At 36.4% G+C, this 20,215-nt stretch overlaps 1 protein-coding gene across 1 annotated transcript; it reads right to left on the bottom strand.

The window, feature by feature from the left end:
• Positions 1-1,184: 1,184 nt before the first annotated feature.
• On the bottom strand, positions 1,185-19,370 carry LOC121871366 (7SK snRNA methylphosphate capping enzyme-like). Its single transcript, XM_042373584.1, has 9 exons — positions 19,253-19,370; positions 15,748-15,907; positions 14,373-14,561; positions 13,493-13,649; positions 11,911-12,125; positions 9,881-10,475; positions 9,311-9,529; positions 5,814-5,969; positions 1,185-2,752 (listed from the first exon to the last, which is right to left on the bottom strand). The coding sequence occupies exons 2-9, from the start codon at positions 15,891-15,893 to the stop codon at positions 1,628-1,630; spliced, it is 2,802 nt and encodes a 933-aa protein (XP_042229518.1). The 5' UTR covers positions 15,894-15,907; positions 19,253-19,370; the 3' UTR covers positions 1,185-1,627.
• Between the last annotated feature and the right edge of the window lie 845 nt (positions 19,371-20,215).

Genomic DNA, 20,215 nt, shown 5'->3' with positions numbered 1-20,215 from the left:
GGATTCTGTGTTATGGCAAAATTCCAAGTCCCTCATTTTTGCCATAAACTGTAATTCAGGTTTCGGTCCTCCATTTTTCTTTTTAATAATACTTCAAAACACTTCCCATAATATGGCATACTTAGATCATGAGTAAATATAGATTCTTCTGCCATTATTCATCCATTCTTATAACTGTAATGGGTATATTTCTGCTACAGCACTCCCCCTGCACAAACAGTCCCCAAACATCTATCTGACCACCTTAGTCAGTGTCACCCATCAGCAGTATTTATACATCTAAAACTCACTTGATATGTTTCCCTCACTTCTAATGTATCATTCTAGCTCCTGAGTTTTCCCCTCTTCCAATTACCAGTAAAACTTTTACCATTCTTCCACTTCCTAATCACTCAGTACAGTATATACATTCCATATGAGAAAACCCTCATCCACTCTGCCCAACTCTTTCACTCCTTGTTTTTATAGCTCTTACTCTGTGGATCATATTTACCCCAAATGCTCCCTGGTACATTTCTGAGGTCCTGTAATTTTTTTTTCCTTACCGGTATGCATCAAGTGTCCATGCTTCACACCCTCATAATTATGTTGGCTAATTGACTCCAGACACGAATTTCTTTCTCCATCCATTTCTCAACACACTTATTACTTTCTTTCCTACCATTACCTTAATTCAATTCAATACTCATTGTCACATATATTGTACGAAGAAATCCTTTCTCGGAGATCAAAAATACTTAACTTCATTGGAACTAACATTCTTTTCTACCCTTTCCCTCTATACTTTACTCTTGTTCACATTTACTATTAACTTCTAATATACCCTTCCTTCATTACACAATCATTCCAAATCCCCCTGTTTCATACCTGTCCCCCCCCCCCAAAAATACCCCTAATGATTCACTTTCTTTGGTTGCTATACATTTCTCATGTAGAACAGTACATAAAATATTATCACTTATAAATTTACTGTACTGTACCACTACAATAAGATCTGAGGGTTGGCGCTGCAGCAGCTGCAAAATCTGCACTAAGGTAAAATTTTGCAGATTGTTTCAATCACTGCTGCCTGGTCTAAAGGTGTGTAGCATCTGACCAAACTCGTGGGAAGATTACAATTACATTCTGATCTCAAAATGGGATCACACTCATTGGTTATGGATATACAAGAGAAAATCTTTCTGTAATATAGTGACAGCAGAAGCCATCTATTTATTTATTCAATGATGAATGAATACTGCTCAACTGTGTGACAGCCAAATCAGAACATTTTGAAGGTTACTCACTATTTTCCATCACTGGGAATGTACACTATGTGCAGTTTTTTTGCACTGACTGCACAAAATACTTAAATGACTTTAATACATAAAGCTGGTTATTGGATATACATGGAAGAATTTTATATCTTGTTAAAAAACGTCAAATCTTGTGCCAATTAAAACTATTCTTCATTATTTAAAATTATATTAGCAAAGATCTGTTTGTACAGTAACTAAACACATGTTAGGAAAAGATATTAAATCAAATAAAACCTAACCTGTGTCCTTCTGTGTTTCCAGGAAAAGCTGGTCGATTTGCAACCTACAAATTTGACTAATATTAGGTACCAGACCTTCATTTCTATGATTCACATGTCTTCCAGTCTTGGCCGTTTATGAGGTTCATGTTTTTCAGCGTCTTCCTCATCGGTGTTGGTACACTGACGCTTGAGTGGTGACAGTGCACTAGCGTTTAATTTGTCCAGTTCTAATTTATTTCTATGGAGAGATGATATTTGTGGTATCACTGTTACACTTTGCTCAACACTGATTGCACTACAGCTTTCTCTCCCTTTGTTCTCTGAATCCTTTAATGCTGCTGCACCTGGTGAATCATAGCACTTACTACTGATTATTGCATTACATAATTTATCATCTGATTTTGGTCTTCCAGTATCTTCTGTATCTTCACCTTTCATATAGTCTTTTTCAGTCACAGTGCTGGCAGAAGAAATAGTTCTTCTCTTTTCAGATCCATCTGTTGACTCCGAGTTTACCGTCTTATCTAATTCTTTTGTTAAAGCTGCATCTGAAACTTTATAACAACTTACATATGACTTGCAGTTATTGGTAGAGTGAACAACAGGTGGGATCTCACTGTAATCTGTTACTTTGTTTTTGTCCTTAACCTTACTTACTGATGAATAAGGCAGTTCACATATTCTAGTGACACTTTGTGTATCATTAGAGGAATGTGTCAAACAGCTACTTACTTCACTTTCCCTTATAATTCTAGTATCACAGATATGCTTATCTTCATTTCCAATACCAGAGTCTTTCCATCTCTCTGACGTTTCTTTGTCTTCCGTATCTTCAAGTCCTCGGCAATCAGGTACTTTTACGGTGGGTTCTGACACTTTTGTGTTTTGCTCCAAATGTTTGCACTGTTTTTCCATCTGTTTACTTAAAGTCTTAATTTCCAGGTTATGCTGATCACTGTTTCCTGTTACTTGTGCTGGAGCTTCTTTCACTAAACTCGTAATGACTGGCAAGGTTTTCTCTCTACTTTTTTTATTCTGGTCAGTTTCCTGTACAAAAACATTGTCTTCACTAGTTTCTACTGTATAACTTATACTTACTTCCTTTACCTGTGCATTTCTTCTTTCACACTGCTCATCCGGCTTAATACTTTGATTTTCTTCAGATTTTTTCTTGGAGCTCATGTCTTTAGACTTACTTTCTTCTGCTGGGCTGGACTTGCTGCTTCCTCCAGCCTGTAAAGTTTCAGAAAATTCATAATTACTAAAACCATAATCCAGCCACACCCATCATAATTTAAATCTACTCATTTAGCACAGAATAGTTCATAAGTTTACCAACATAATTCAGTGCTTACACATATTGTAACTCCTACATGGTATTAATTACAGTGAGTTCTGCTATAACGCGTGTTTTGATAACGCGAATTTGCTCTAACGCGATTTATGAATTAGGAACGATATTTGTATAACGCGAACGCTTGTTTGCTATAACGCGATTTTTGCTTACTATTTCTCCAATTTTGTGGTACAGTGGGGTATGCTATAACGAATCTAATTGGTTCTAGAACCTTGTTCGTTATAGCATTCGTTCGTTATAGGATTAATCCGTTCCAGGCCCCCAAATACAACCACTTAACACTGAAAAATATAATATAAAATTGTAAAAATTGTAAAAAAGTGCATAAATATGCATCTAAACCCCTGAAATAAAGAATATCATTAATATTTGTAATAAAAAAAACAATAAATTAGAAAAAAAAAATTAAATAATGTTCGTTGTAGGAGTTTCGTTCGTTATAGCATTCTCAATTTTATAGGTAAAACCGTTCGTTATAGGAATATTCGTAGTAGGATCCGTTCGTTATAGCATACCCCACTGTATTAACTGTGAAAATAGTAAAGAAGAATATCAACAAGAAGCGCTCTGGTGATAGAATTCCCGGTGATGATCGTAAAAGAAAGGCTATAACACTTGAAGAGAAGCTCGATTTTATCAACCTCAAAATCACCCTTCTCCCCCATCAAGTAAAGTGTTACATTTACTGTATGATTTCATTATTAGATATGAATGTAACATTTATTTAGACTGTGCTATCCTTTGTGTTAGGCTAACTACTAAATGTTTTCGATTTCGAGTAATCTGCACCTAACCCTATTTTCTCCATAAGCCCTGTTATTTCTATAACACGATATTTTACAAGAACACAATTATCGTGTTATAGCAGAACTACCTGTATTACTAATTTCTTCACTTGAGGGAGAGGAATAAGTTGTAACATAAATCTCAATTATAAAATTACATGTTAGTTTCCTATTTGCTCAGCCCTACACAGTAGTTTTTGCTTTTCATTACATCATTTAAAAATTATTTATCCCTTTTTATGTTATTCAATAGCCTCTAAAATATAGCCTTTGTTCTCCTGTTCATTATTATACGTACTTTCCATACAGTACACTACCATACCTCTTGACAGAGCCTTGGCCAACAGATTTTCATTAACTGACAAAAAAAAAAATATTAATTTAATAAATACAGTATACAGTACTGGATTATATTAATTATAGTTTCATTCAAACATTATTGAAAAAGAATCCACTTTAAAGTCTGCCACCATCTTTGTTGTTTACTTCCTCTACACCAGTCTGGCATTGTCTCAATATGTATACAGTAGCCCGGCAAGATTCATGTCCATTGTATCGCAGTAGGTCTCTTCGTATCTTCACTATCTACATGTGTTTTGTGAACATTTTATGCCCATTATGTCCAGCTACCGAGTGTGTTGGTATACATGCCAGGGTACCCAGGAAAGTCATTACAGTACTATGTACGTGAAAATGAGAGTGATACGAAGGGTTGAGGCAGGTGAGCATCAGGTCGATGATGGTCGGTCGCTTGGTTTGACTTCCTCCACAATTAAAACCATACGCATTAACAGCAAGCTCATAAAAAATTAATTGGCGAGTGTTATTAAATCTTGTTTCATTTATTATTGATGTTAACAAAGTCTTCACTTGAATGTAAAAGTTAAGCATTGTCACCTCACTAAAGCCATTTTATTTTTGTTGCCGCTTAATGTTTACTTTTTGTATAGAGATAGCGGTGGAAAATCAGGTATCGTTACGTAACAAACCGTTTACTAATGTATATGACCAATTTGGGGACATTTAGTCATTCTATAAGATAATAGCAGTATTTTAAGGGATTTATTTATCACCTTCACTTATTTCACTAATAGCAAGATCCCATGGCCTCTTTTAATGGTTATACTGTACTGCTTAGCGGACCAACCGCAAGAACGTATCTCATCCATTTTAAGAGGTATGAGAGTACTGTACAACCTCTATACATCAGAATTTGCTCTCTTTGGACTCTCTGATATGCCCTGGATCACCCCTCTATTCACAAGAAATATTTTTAAAAAATACAGAAAATCCAGCAGCAGTCCAGACGTTTTGTGTTCATAAGTGTGGTTAAACGTCTTTGAGTGGGTGTTGCACTGCACATGTCTCCGTCTGAGTCCTGCCTTCACACGTATCGTATCAGTGCGCTGCACCTCGCTACCTACACTTTTTACGTAGATCACATATGGAGATAATTGAGGGAGTTTAAGAATTGGGTAAAGCATTTATTTAAAGAAATTGGTAAAATTATGTAGAATAACTATTATAATAAATAGGTAAACCTAAAAAAAAATTATGAAAAGTACAGTGATTGTTCACTGAATATTGTACAGTAGTGTAATCAGATATGGTGCAATACTAATGGCGGCCTGTGGTGTAATGGTCTGCATCCTCGCCTCGCAAGCGAGCAGACCCGAGTTCGATCCTCGGGCAGGGTGAAACTATGGGCCAGTTTCTTTACGCCATTTTCCTCTGTCTACCCAGCAGTAATTGGGAACCTGAATGTTAATCGATTTGAGGATCATATTCCGGGGTAATGGTTAGCCAGTGCAGTTGGCGAGCTGTCCGGTCTTCTCGGACTATTCCGTGGTAATGGTTAGCCAGTGCAGTTGGCGAGCTGTCCGGTCTTCCCGGACTACTCCGTGACACTGGGTCATGCAGCTCGTTAACTTAGGGTGTGGTTGTTGTGCTGGCGACAGCTTCTACACCTTTACAAATTCACGCTTAGGAGGCCCTTTGGCCGACCATCCTCGATTTCGAAGGGCTTCCATTGTTATTATTGTAATGAGCTTCTATAGCTATATTGAAAAATTAGTTGTACAGTATTGTATTATTATTATTAGCTGGAGCATTATCCAGTCATTATAATTTTATAAACCTAACTGCAACTTACCTTTGTGTAAATAATGATTGGCCTCTGGAAACCACGAGAAGCATGGTGAGGTGTTGTAGTCTTTTCACTTGTGCCGAAGCCCACTTCATGCAGTAAGAAATCATTGAATTTGTCGGGGAACAGTCGAATGTTCTTGTAATTTTCAAAAATTCGCTTCTGCAATAAATGATAATTTTATTTTAATAATACTGTAATAATAAAACTAAAAATAATAACGGATTGATTTTGAAATCCCAATTCAGAAGAGTCTGGACTAGGCTGTTTGTTTATTATATCCTGTCAAGTTACAGGGTTAAAAACCAGGAAATCCCTAATTACTGTATTAACAACTGGCCCAAATTCAAGATTACTTCTGCCTTTCAGCCACAACCAGACTCTTAAGCAAGATATATTAATACTAAAATCTCATTCTATAACTGAGCCAGAATTATGCAATTAAATACAGGGTACTGTATAGCCATCAACTCTAAGACCATACCTTGTGTGACTGTGATCTAAGCACAATATAAATTTGAACATTAGACTACCAGATAATCTTCTTCTTCACTTTAAAATTAAATCTATAAGTATAATCCTTAGCATGAAGCTAACATAAAATGGAAGATTCCTGACACTCTTTGCTGCTGAGAATAACTATACAACTTCAATTTGTTTCGCTCACCCTAACCCAAAGGGAGAAGGAAGAATTCTAAGTTGCTCAATCCCAGCTCAGTTATAAAATGGGTTTTAAAGATAATTCCATAACTTATTATGTTATGCCAGGACTGAGCAACTTTGTATTAAAACCATCTATGAAAATGGAGGTATAAGGCACCAAAAACCTCCATGGACTATACTATGCTTAGCTTGCACCCCTGATGGAAGTGATCCCATTAAACTGATCTATACGTAGTTGGTTCTAGCGCAGAAAATAATGGGAAAATCTTTATGCTGCCTGTGGCTACAGTTACCGGTAACTCCATCCTCTTTCAAAGATGGGTAGAGGAACCTCTCAACTTGTGAGATAGCTATGTTCTTGAAGATTGTCGTGTATATAAAAAAAAAATAATGTAAATATTGTATTGGAGATTATGGGCTTTATTATCGATAAGACAGTACCCAATATAATACAATACCAGTGAAAAACTACAGTAAGTAAAGGTATACACAGTGGTGGCAGAACAGCTAAACGAAAAGTTAGCTAAGCTAACCGCTCATCTGCTAACTAAAAAATTTACTTCCCTAATGCTAAACCGTTAAACAGCTAAAAATTTTGCGGAAGCTAACGCTAACCGCTAACTTTTATTATATGAATTTAGCTTCATTTTTGGGGGCGCTCTAAAACCCTTAAAAACAGACCTAGAGAGCTGAAATTTTCATATGTTGTCTTGTAGCTTAGACACAAAGCTTTCCAAGAAGGTATAGCATGCCAAGATCAGATGATGATCAAGGTGTACACAAATAATTAAATGAACAAATGAAATTAAACATTAGTTTACATTCAAGTTTCAACATACTCTTTATTTACTGTACGAAAAGACAGAAAGTATTAAACGAAGCCAAAAACTATAGTACTGTATAGCATGGGTAGCAAATAGCATCATGCCAAGATCAGATGATGATCAACTTATCAAGGTGTACACTGTACACAATTTCACAAATAATTAATTTGCATTCTCATACAACCTATCGGCCTTATTCATTATTCATGTAAATATGCAATACCAACCACATACACATTATACCAGTGCATTTTAATATAACTTATTGTTGGTCTTAGTCATTATACCAGTGCATTTTTATATAACTTATTGTTGGTCTTAGTCATTATACCAGTGCATTTTTATATAACTTATTGTTGGTCTTAGTCATTATACCAGTGCATTTTTATATAACTTATTGTTGGTCTTAGTCATTATACCAGTGCATTTTTATATAACTTATTGTTAGTCTTAGTCATGTAAATAAACAGAAAACTCTAAACTTTAATGAAAAGTAAGTTTTTAGAAAATTTTGTTTGGCGCACACCTTGGATGACATCCTGGTATGATCTTATGCAGTCCTTAGCAAACCAAATATATTGACAAAAAAAAATCCTACTTAAATTAACAAATAAATGAGAAATTAAATTATACATTAGTTTACAATTATGATTCTTTCAACATACACTGACAGTCTTTATTTACTGTAAAAAAAAAAGTATGCTTTAATAATCGAAAAATTCCGTTCGCTCAGCTGCTGCAGCGAGGCGTCGAAAAATCATGTCTTGTCACATTTACACGTACAGTACTAACACGCAGTCACCAAGCGTGCATGACTGGCTGTTGGAGACACGTGTTGCGGAGTCACACGCTTACAACAGACAGGAACAAACATGTATAAATTTTGTTAGCGGACTTAAAGTTAGCGGAAGCTAATTGGTCCGCTAATGGTTTCCAAAGTTAGCGAAAACGCTAATCCGCTAACGAGAAAGTTAGCTTCGCTAATTAGTGGTTAGCGGAACCGTGCCCACCAATGGGTATACACATACCAGGAAAAATAAAACACTCCTGTATTACAACGAGCTTTTGCTTGTATCAAAAGCATGCTGATGGAAATATTTCTGTGAGTTTACTGTTACAGTACAGTCTCTCCTCGACTTACGACGGGGTTCCGTCCCGACGACCAGGTCGTAAGGCGAAAATAATACATAGAAATTCTAAAATGGGTCTCTTTTTTTTTCTCAGCACCACGAGAACTCTCACTTTTACGCTTGCCAGCCATTTTAAAGGGAATTACAAAAAAATTAAAATTTCAGTACACAGCGCGATCACTAACATCGGGACTCGAAAATATGGTGTTTGTAAATTAATTAAAACTAATTTAACTGACTTCGGCATCGACATCTCTCATTTTTTTTATAAAACAATGGAGTCCCCATCAGTATATTGTATCAAAATATTTTGATTAAGGATCTATTATTGGCACTGTCTTGTAAAGAATTTATTCAGTATCATTATGGTACCAAATTCATTTCTCTACCACAATTATAACAGATGCTGTGAATAAAAGTTAATACACTTTTTCACTAGCCATAAATATATTTAATGGCAGCCTGTATTTTTGTGGCAGACATCCTTATGACTACTGTTACACATACAGAGGGTCCCCGTGTTATGAACGGGTCCCATTCCTGAGGACTTTCTTAAGTTGGATTTGTACATAAGTCAGAAAACATGCTACGTGCACATCTTACTTACAGTACATTGTTTAAAATCCCACTATGTCATAGCTTAAGTCCTTATATACATCTAAAATCACTTAATTTAAGACAAAAGAAGAAATAGAATGACAAAATACAATAAATGAAAGTAAAAATAAGTCATCAGGTAAATAAAATACTATAAATTTCAAGTTTAACCCCATTTGTATTGACGGGTGTTCGTAAGTTGGACTTTATAAATCAGGGACCCCCTGTACATGGTTGAGTAAAAAATAAATAAAAAATTCAGATGTGAGTTTCAATAATAATACATTACCGTAAGCTTCCTTCGCTTATTGTATGATGGCCAGCCCTGAGGTTCAAGAATAAATCTACCTCCAGGCTTGAGATTGTGAAAGACGCGACGAAAGAATCTCTTGAGGCCAGAGTCTCCCCAGTTCAGATGAACCCATTTAGTAATGCTGAGGCACAGGATCATGTCAAACTCTGGCCGCACTGTCTCCAGCAACTCGTCAGATTCCAAAACATAATTGGCCTGTAACAGTATAATGAGATAATTAAATTATAAAAAACATGATACTGAAATGCTACAATGCCTCTATTTAATGCGTCTTTATAGCCATTATTGCGAAGAGAGGATAAAATTAACTTTTAATTAGTAAGAGCTGAGAGTTGAGGCTGATCCTGAACTGCAAACTGTAAAACCAATGTACAGTATATATTACACTACTCTTTTTAAATTGATATAGATCTATTAAAGAATGTAATCCAAGAGTAGGCTGATTTTTTAATACACAAGAGATTAAAGAAATTCTTTGTCCACTTAGAAACACATTTACACTAAACATGAAATATAAAAAATTTACTAATAAAATTTTCCACTTACATGAACGAACTTGACATTATGCGGAAAAGTTCGACTTCCATCAGCCCTGACAGGTGGCTTCAATGGTCCATAAAGAAGCCTCATTGACTTTGGGAAGTTTGCTTCTTGTGTATCACCTTTACGAAGGTAGTGCTTGATGTTTTTCTCAGCGATACTGACAAGTTTTTTATCAATATCAATACCAACAACTCTCTTAGGGTTGTAGTCTCTGGCAACGGTAAGTGTAACATGGCCAATATTACAACCAATGTCTAATACTTCTTTCCCCTCGAACCATTCTCGCTTCAGGTATTCGAGTCGTACATCTGGTGTCTGATCGGGATTTCTATAACCATAATATTTATTATAATTTCCATACTGAAACAGTTCATTCTTGGGATTAAACTTCTTTGGGGGCTGTAGGTTCTGCTGACTCAAATGTGGCTTCTCTGCATAATGTCTGGAATGACTGGGGTGTCTTTTACGCTCTCCACCTGGCTGAGGAATGACTGGACTGACAATCTTGTTTTCTGACTTGCTCCGCTGCTTCTTAAATACTGGACGCTGTATCCCACTTGTTGAAGGTTTCGTTCCAGTAGGTGTAACAGGTCCTTCCCTACAAAAAAGTCTCAATTTAAGTACAGTACAAGTAATCTAGACTTATTCATTGGTAACCAATGCAGAATTATGGCACTCACCCAACACCTTACCTTCCGCATTAAAAATTTAGTAGAGCTTTTCATTTAAAGGTACTGCATAGCTTTTCCTATGTACATATTACATTTGAGGCGCTTGGTGAAACATTGACAAAGGGGCAAAACTCATGTTTTGAGATAATCAAGGTTAAAGTTACCTACAAGATAATAAATTCAATTTCAAAATGATGATGATGATGACAGATCTTCAACTTTATTTTATTTATTTATTTATTTTTTTACAGCGAATAGCCCAGGTCATCAACCCGCATCGGGGCCTAGAGGGCAAAAAAAGAAATTAAAAATAGAAAAGAGAGAGATTAAATTAATCTACATTACAAAGATGCCGGAAAACCATATTTTTAAAGTGAGACAGATTGTATGAGTATGGAAACACAGAAGAAGGCAGAGCATTCCACAATTTGACTGTGTGAGGAAAGAAAGATGTACTATAACGGGTTATTCTAGTGTGACGGACATCCACACAGAAACGGTGGGCGCCGCGGGCAAGACGAGTGTTACGAGCCCACGGCCTTGCCGGCGGTACACAGGATGCCAAATCCACTGAACATTGCCCGTTAAAGAGAGAGTGAAGCAACATTGTGGTGAAGAGAAAGGGAAGAAAGATTATCAACTAAAGGAGGAGAGTTAATAAGACGAAATGTCTTTGATTCCACCCTATCTAACAGTTGGACAGAAGAAGAGCCACCCCAGATATGAGAGCAGTACTCCAAGTTAGGACGAATGAATCCCTTATATACTTGAAGCACATGCTCAGGAGTGAAGTAGCTATGGCATCTGTACAGCATTCCCAGCTTTCGGGAGGCAACTTTAGTAATGTTGAAGATGAAATTTACTATCAATACAAGGTAGTGAAGTACCAGTTTATGCTGTTGCTCTTAAATTTGATAGTTATTTAACCAATGTATCCAGTTCAGACAGAATAGAAGAGTAATTCTGCTGACATTTTGTGACATTGTTTTTTGCTTTAGATTAAGATAAACAGTTAGTTACACTGTTACAGCTTTAGTTCCTGACTTGCCAGCATGGCTTATTGCTTTCACTAATTCATTCAATACAGTGCAGCATACAGTATTAAGTAAAAATAAAACAATACACATTTGTAAAATTCCAAATAAGAAGTCAAGATCATAACTAGACTGTTACAGATACGTCAAACCAATGTACACAGTGCAGCAGGCTGGCAAGGTCCTCGCCAGCCTGCCACACACCATGAAATATTGAGAACCCTTCTGATACATGAAAATGTTTTACCTATCTAGTTTACCCTGAACCAATAAATGGCTATGATTAGGTGGGGGTTTACTGTAATAGTTATTCCAGTACAATACTTACTTCCGTCCATCAATTGCTCCTTGTGGTGTACTTAAATCTGTATTGACTGTAAGGGGCTTCATGGCATCTAGAGAAATTTGTCTAGCCAGTTCTGTATTTGTTAAGCTATTTGTCTCCAAGGTAGGAGTCTCTTCTGTGTCAACTTCTCCAATGCCATGAAGAATCATACTGTCAGCGGTACTACCACTTGGTTCTGACAGTCGCCGTTTCCTTTTCTGGGGAAAACAAGGAAGAAAATTCAATTACGGTCACTTGAAACTAGAAATGGTACAAGACCTAACAAATACACAAATGACTTATTAAACGAATTCACGTGTCTAAGTCTTTTTTAACAACATAAAGCCTACCCCAAAATTACCCTAATTACATTTTATAAATTTTTCCCTTCAGTTTCAAATTGTACAGTTTTGGACAAAAAGAATTTGGTAGAGAGAGAGAGAGAGAGAGAGAGAGAGAGAGAGAGATATTGAGACATGACAATGTCACACTGGGATGGCAGTAAAAAATCTCCTCAAGCAATAAAATTTTTATGGAATTTTTTGGGTTGTTTTGGTGCATTAAATTATTTACAGCACATGTTAGTGTGAGCAGTGCTTCACTCATAACTAAACTAGAAAAAAAATTAATTTGAGACGTAGGAAAAAAAAAAAAAATTAACCACCACCTCCAGGCAACGCCGCCAAGTTTCCACCCACCCCTACCCTTCTGAATTCTTTTGTCCACAACTGAACATTCTCAAATTCCCCTATAAAGTCATTTACCCATGTCGGGGCATAATTATGTACTCAAAAGTAGATGCAGTCAAACAAAACATCTGCTCTAACATTTAACGTTCCATTAAATTGCAGTCATGAGCATTCATTTTATCCTGTCACAGCATAAGTACAGTACCATATAAATCGGTCCCATACTGTATATAGTTCGACCACCACAACAGCTGATGCTATGAATAGTGTTATTAGCTCTGAAACTGAATTACATGTACTGCCAGTTACCAACTCCTATTGATAAATTTTGCTAGATTCACCCCAAAAGTAGCTTTAACTAAACACTATAAAATAAAAACTTAACTGTAGGCATATAAACAGCAATGATGAGAGCATAGAAAAAATATAAATTATATTAGTGTACATATTGTTTAAGTCTCAGGGACGTTCACCACAGCTGGGACGCTGCCTCCCCTCGGTGCTCAGTTCCGTGGAAGGTGTGCAGTATATTAATGGTGGAATATGCCTTTAAAACTCTCCTCAATTGATATTAATTTCTAAGGATATTATTATACTTTATGAATAAACTTTAACCCTCTCATGCATCATAATGCAAAATGAGTCAAATCATTGGGTAACACTATTTGCATTGGTGATGCGAATTGTGTCATTAAACTTTAACAAATCCGCCTCCCCAAAATAGAAGTTTTCAAGTTAATTGCGTAAAATATTTGTGCATCATAGATGATCGTGTGAGGGAAGCTTCCAGAAAGCACCAAAGCATGGGTGGAGTTCCACTAACCATCAATTTCCTCCCACTAGCCATGATGGTAGGAGCATTTCTCTATTTCCCCTTTATTATCACTAAGGCTTACCCTGTTTCGTCTCCTGCGACGAATTTGCTTCTGTAAGTCCTCATTATCTGACGATGCATCCAAGTTCAGCGGGTCATTGATATTTGGTGCGATGATAACTCTAACAGCATCTGAGCGTTTGGACACAGCAGAACCAGTTGATTCCAGAACACCTGACCTGTTTAAAGACTAATTTTTACTTTGTCCTCTAGAAATGGAAGAATTTTAAGGATACTGTTCTAGTGAGGGTAACTGAGGTGTGGGTACAAGAGAATAAAAATGGAAATAAGAAAGAAAGAAATAAAGAAAGATGGGACAAGATGAAGGCAGTGATATGTAAGAAGGGAGGAGTACTGTATAGATGAGAATGGGAGTAAACAAAACAATAAAGGATAAACAAGAAGAGCAAATTGAACATGTTGTCAGTTATGGATGGGATAATAGCAAGTTTTACAGTGTTATAGAATTTGGGGAAGGGATTTCAGAAAATTTAAAGAGAGTTGAGGTCTTTGAAGTGGAAGAGAAACTCTTTAACCCTTTAGCTGCAGGATGTTTCACTAAGCTGAATAAACTCATCTGACAGCACCCAAAATAAAATTGTAAAGTGCAGGAATCACAATAAACTCATCTGACAGCACCCAAAATAAAATTGTAAAGTGCAGGAATCACAACGAAAGGGTTACAGTATCAGGAACAATTCTAGTCTCAATTTTTATAACAAGAGAAGTAAACAAACCAGAAACTTTGTTGGCAAATGTGTACAGTTTATTCACTCTTGCATGCCATTTACCACTACAGCATTAGGGGGTCAGTCAAGAGCTAAAACACGCACTCATTTTCATTCATTCTTCTATCAGCAAAAAAACAGAAGTACTTCATCATACTTGCAGTGTAAACTTACGGTGCAATTTCTTCCTTGTCCAGGGAACCAAGATTAAGAGGGTCTGTAATATTCCCACCAAGGAGAAACTTAGAAGGCAAAACTCTGCCCCTCTTGCGTCGTTTGTTCCCGAATCGAAATTCCCCAGCAGAGGAGAAACTGATAGATCTCTTTCGTTTTGGTCGGAAGTCAGGAACAGGCCGAAGTTTTCTGAGATGTGAAAAAAAATAATAAAATTAATGCACAGGATGCAGAGAACAATACAGAAAAATAAATTGATATGGAAATATGGTAAGTGCTGGGAAAAGAATGGAATGAAGTTTGCTCAAGAGGTACAAATTTAACTATAGAATGGAAAGTGAAAGATTCATAAAAGGATTGTATGGTAAAAAGGTGGGTGGCAGGTAGGAAGACCATAAAGAAAATGATGATAATAATAGTTGTTTTATTTCTCAAATGTGTAAATTCTCTTTAACTGAAAAGCTTCACTAGCACTCAACGTACCATAACAATAATCTTTAACCTCCAGCCATCGGTTTCCATCATATGACATATGCTTACTGGGCTTTGGTTTTCATCTTATGATGTACTGCAGGTATTATTATTTTACGTTACTACAGTAATTGAATCGCCAGTAGAAATTATTCACCACCCAGACCTAGCTAGATTATGTTGCCAAGTAGGTATTTATCTTTCACTTGCTCATGCATGCGAGCCTCCCAGTCTCCCTCGTTAGTAGCATCTCAGATTTTGTGATGAAGGAATCTCGTCCTTCGACTTTACGTGTTTGGCCATGTGATTCTACTTCCAGGCACAAGCATTGTAGGGGTCTTGGCCATCAGCAGATTCATGGTCAATTACTGGATGCAGTAATAATAATTGTAAATTGTGTAAATACTAATAACATAATAACACAAGTGTTGTGTACATCGTACAGTAATATCTCCGTTAGCCGGATTCTTCAATACCCGGAATTTTTTTTTAACATCGAGACAACTATGCATGCATGCAGACAATTTTATTAATAAAAAATACAACAAATATACAAACAAATTACTATATAGCTGTTATGATCAGTGTTGACCCTTTAAAGGTGGCTGACAGCATGTAAGACTTCAACTTTTCTTGTTTACACACATGGGGTCTAGTTATGAAGTGAACCAGCTGCATAGAGTTTAAGAACCATGTGACTTCAGTCAATGAAAAAGGAAAGCTAAAAGACACAATGGAAGGTGTGAATGAAGAAGTTCAGTATAATAAGAGTTGCATATTTCAAAAGATCCCAATGTTTGTATGTCAAGTTTTAATTATGTATGGCAGCAAACTGAACATTTACTATCTATCGTACTGTACAGTAAAATACATCTTTTCAACTTAAGATTCAGCGAAATATTACCTTGGGCTAGGAGTCGTAGACACCTGAGACTGTCGACCACTGACCAGGCGTGACCCGTCCACATCACTGAAGTGAACTCGACGTTCTACCTGTGATTCGGGTAAAGCGAGGGTCCTCGGCCGCTCTACACCCAGCTCAGATGACATCTTCACTAGATCACCTATCAAAAAAAAATTAAATAAATTCAAGAACATCGCAGAAGCAAGTAAATACAGTACTGTACAGGAAGTCCCCAACTTATGAATGGGTTACGTTCATGGACCTTATTTGCGAGTAGATCTGTTCGTAACTCGGAAGTATTAATTCCACGGGTTAAGCTAGGGTAAAACACAAATCTACCCATAAATAATAATAATTTATTATGCCCAGCTTCATTTCAAGCATTATAGTATAGGCCTCTTCTTGGCTGGTGTACCATCATGCTTACATATACCAGCCATGATGAGGGTTCATAAATTTGGAACAAATCAGAGCAAGAAAGTTTCAAGACACACAAAATGACAATGGCCAGAGGACTATTTGTTGTTGCTGCCGGGACACAGAACACCCAAACACAGGCAGAGGCCAACCGCTGAATGAAGTAGCACCTCGTTCATTAGCACCCGCAAAAGCTCATAGGCCAGTACAGACTTTTATTAACAATACAGAATAATGGATAATGTTCCTAAGTACAGTTTTTCATACATCGGGGACTTACTGTATTCACTTGTATCTAAGCAGTGTTATAACGTCACACCACAAACACAGGAACCTCTGCTATGTACTATACAGTACATATAAAATGTGAGTCAAGTTAGTTTAAATTAAATTTTACCTTTTTCTCTCACCTGGTTTGCATTTCAGGCATTAAAGAATTCATTAAGTAATGGAGAAGAATAGAGTACCAACCCTCCCTTTAATATTAAGGCTTTTGCCATCCAACTCAAGTGTAGGAATCAATTTAAGGAAATTTTCTATAGAAGACTTGTTCCTTGCCTCACGAATAGAAAGCAATAGGTGGATGAATTGTATTTTTCTTTCTTTTGGTTGTCTGATGTTTTCATTCTCGACACACTTTTCTGCAATGTGGGAGCTATCAGGGAAGCCGCCATTACTTGTTGATGTGCATGCCAAGAGCCAAAAGTTGCAAAGACATTAACTCTTCTGTTAAATAAACATAAAATGTCGGCAGAGATTTATATTATTTATATACCGGTATTAATAATATTAAAAAATAATATGCAGGAATATAACAAAAAATAAAGATTCATGGCAATTTTTGTACAGTATTTTTAGTTCATCAATTTTGCCTTAGAATCATGTCTTAGGTAATTTTGTATAAGTTACCACCCACCAAATCTCAAGAATTTTAGCTTTGCAATCAGCAGTTCAGACAATTCTAAGAAACTTTTTATCTATAAACGTTTCCCTCACATATGACCTCACCTCCTTACCAAGGGCCTCCGCCCTGCTGCACCACCCTACATATACAGGTACGTACGTCATTTGCGAGGGAAATGTCATAGAAGGAGTGTCATAAATTGTCTGCAAAGATAAAATTCTTGACATCTGGTTGATGGCAACTTAAACAGTAATACCTTATCATATATAAACAGCATAGACTTTTCTCCCCCAAAGTAGTCTAAGCAGCACCACCACTGTACTATATTCACTCCCTAGCAAAAAATAAGGGAAAACCAATTACTATATAGAAAAGTTGCATTTCCTTCACACATTTCTTTCTATTCACGAACAAAAGCATCAACCAGTTTACTATTGCCTACGAGACACAATTTAGATCACCTCGGAAAGATGGCATGAAACAGAAAATTGTAAATAAATATCGAGTTATTTAGATGAGCTTTGTCTGGTTCAAGTTGTCTCGCTCATTAGCGCCCTTTTCCGAATCGGTCAATTTATAGTCTTGCATCGGCCTTTCTCTCGCTGTTATTAATATGTATTTCGGTATATTTAGACAATTCTAAGACATTTTTCTTCAATGACATTTCCGCCGGAAATTAAGGATAACCGAGATATTAGTTTTTCAATATTATTACATTCACTCAGTCACAAGTTTTGCCATATCCTGGTTACTTTTGGCGGAGTAGTTAGTACTGCAATGGTCTTTATTTTTATATTAAAATAGGTTTTTCCTGTGGGATTTTATGAGTTTCGAACGAATATAATAATAATTTCTGCCCGAAATCACTAGTTTTTTAGACCCCCCCCCCCCATACCCAACAGGCATAATGGAAAAAGTTTATTTTTTTCCAAATAAATCACAGAAATAAAATACCAACCAACCAACAAAACCAAACCTGACCTTACCAATTTGGAGGAGGGTTGGCGGAGCCCCCCTGGACCCCCCTTTGTTCATACCCCCACATCTTACCTTAATCTGAAAAAGAATCAGGTTCATCTGGGTCGTCAATGTCTGAACCTATTAGAAGTGGAGCGCGAGGGTGTGTCAGTCTCCGCCAAAAGTAACCAAGATATGGCGAAACTTGTGACCGAGTGAATGTAATAATATTGAAAAATTAATATCTCAGTTATCCTTAATTTCCGGCAGAAATATCATAGAAGAAAAATATCTTAGAATTGTCTAAATATTACAAAATACATATTAATAACAGCGAGAGAAAGGCCGATGCAAGACTATAACTCTAAACTCACCTAATCTTTACCATATATACTTTAGTACCTGATGCAATACCTGTCCACACTGGTAACTGAATAATGTACACATAAGAGTACTGTACTCTTATTCACGTGCATTGTCATCATATTTCCAAGTTCCTATTCAGCTAAAATACCATCTATCCAGCACCTTATTCTAGCTTAATACACTAAAATCAATATTCCTGGAAATTTTCACATTTAAATTCATACTGCATTAAAAAAAAAGACCATTCCAGGCATTTACCTCATTTTCATCCCCCATAAATATTATAAACACTTGTGTAAACCAACTACAAATGGACTTAGGGTTTACAGGCACTAGCTTGCACTCATGTCAAACGTTATCCATAATAATTAAGACAAGCAAAATCCTTTAAAAAATATCACGTTTTACATTGAAGCATCACAGAATAGAAGATTCATACACTACTTATTATCTTGCTTTTAATATTTGTTATAACTCATTCACTATAATGGAAAAAATCACAAGTCCTTTAACACAGAAATTTCCTTGACGTATTAGTAATGAGTTTTAATGAACCAAGTTTTGTTTTTATCTGAAATCGACATTATTAACGAAAAGAATGTCACAATAATATTTTAAAATATGTAAAAGTTGGCAAAGTGTATTAAATCATGACATAAAAGATATAGATGGTGTATGAATTTTGATTGTGGCGCGCAGGTGGGTGATGAGCGGTCACGCATGCGCACCGCCCGTCAACCCTGGTGCTCGCCCCAGCCCCTCGTGCACAACATCCACTAACACACCACTTTTAACACTTATCACATATCACTTGATGGCTCCACCACTACAGCACGGTAGTGTGTAGCTTTAGTCACACACCTGTGCATCAACACTCGCGAGTAAGTTCCAGTTAACGAGAAATAGTCATATTGGTGGGTCTCTGTCTGTGACCTCCTCAGGCTGGGACACGAACGTTCCGTCTGCGTAAGGATGGCGACCAACAACACCACAGAGAACGGATCTACGCAAGGGTCACTGGGTCCAACATTTTTATTTATTTATAACCTATTTCAAGCTCACAATTTAGCATTTTATCAGATATATCATTTGGGTATTATATTTAGGATCTCTAAATTTGTTAAAATTGCAATTAAGGCTTTTCGAAAGGGCAAGAATCGTTTTTTCTAAATAAAAATAATGCACAAATCAAGGTGCGTATCACGGGCGAAAAAGCGGCAGCAAGTTGTGCTCTTCATACCAGAGAAGTTTAGAGTGTATCTCACCTGATGGTAACATCTGGTGAGATACACCCTACTACGGTGAAAACCAGTCTAGAGGGCATCTCACCTGTATACACTGAATAACGACGTATAATTCTTATTACAAATACGCAATATATTAATTCATATATTTTATGCATAATTGCCACCAATTATCAAATAATTTTGACATTTTAGCTGCTATCTACAATAAACCCATTAAAATTTAACGAAAGGTAAATGAAAAATACTGCAAGAAAAATAAGCGTATAAATACTGTACTGTTCAAACAGGTCAAATTCGTGATACACACACACACACACTTTCAGTCAAGATGTTTGTGTTTTCCCTGGTTCTCCTCTTCGTTATATATATATATATATATATATATATATATATATATATATATATATATATATATATATATATATATATATATATATATATATTCATAGAAATTGACAGAGGCCCAGCCCCCACGGGTCTAGTACAGTGTCAGCATGAACATGATATAGTACGTTGTACGGTAAGGTCACACTGGATATATAAATCAAGTATGGATTGGGAAGCGCCCGACGGCTTT

Source organism: Homarus americanus, unplaced genomic scaffold, assembly GCF_018991925.1.
Source record: "Homarus americanus isolate GMGI-L3 unplaced genomic scaffold, GMGI_Hamer_2.0 scaffold45698, whole genome shotgun sequence".
NCBI classification, from domain to species: Eukaryota; Metazoa; Arthropoda; class Malacostraca; order Decapoda; family Nephropidae; genus Homarus; species Homarus americanus.
This window is presented reverse-complemented; position numbering and strand designations above follow the sequence as displayed.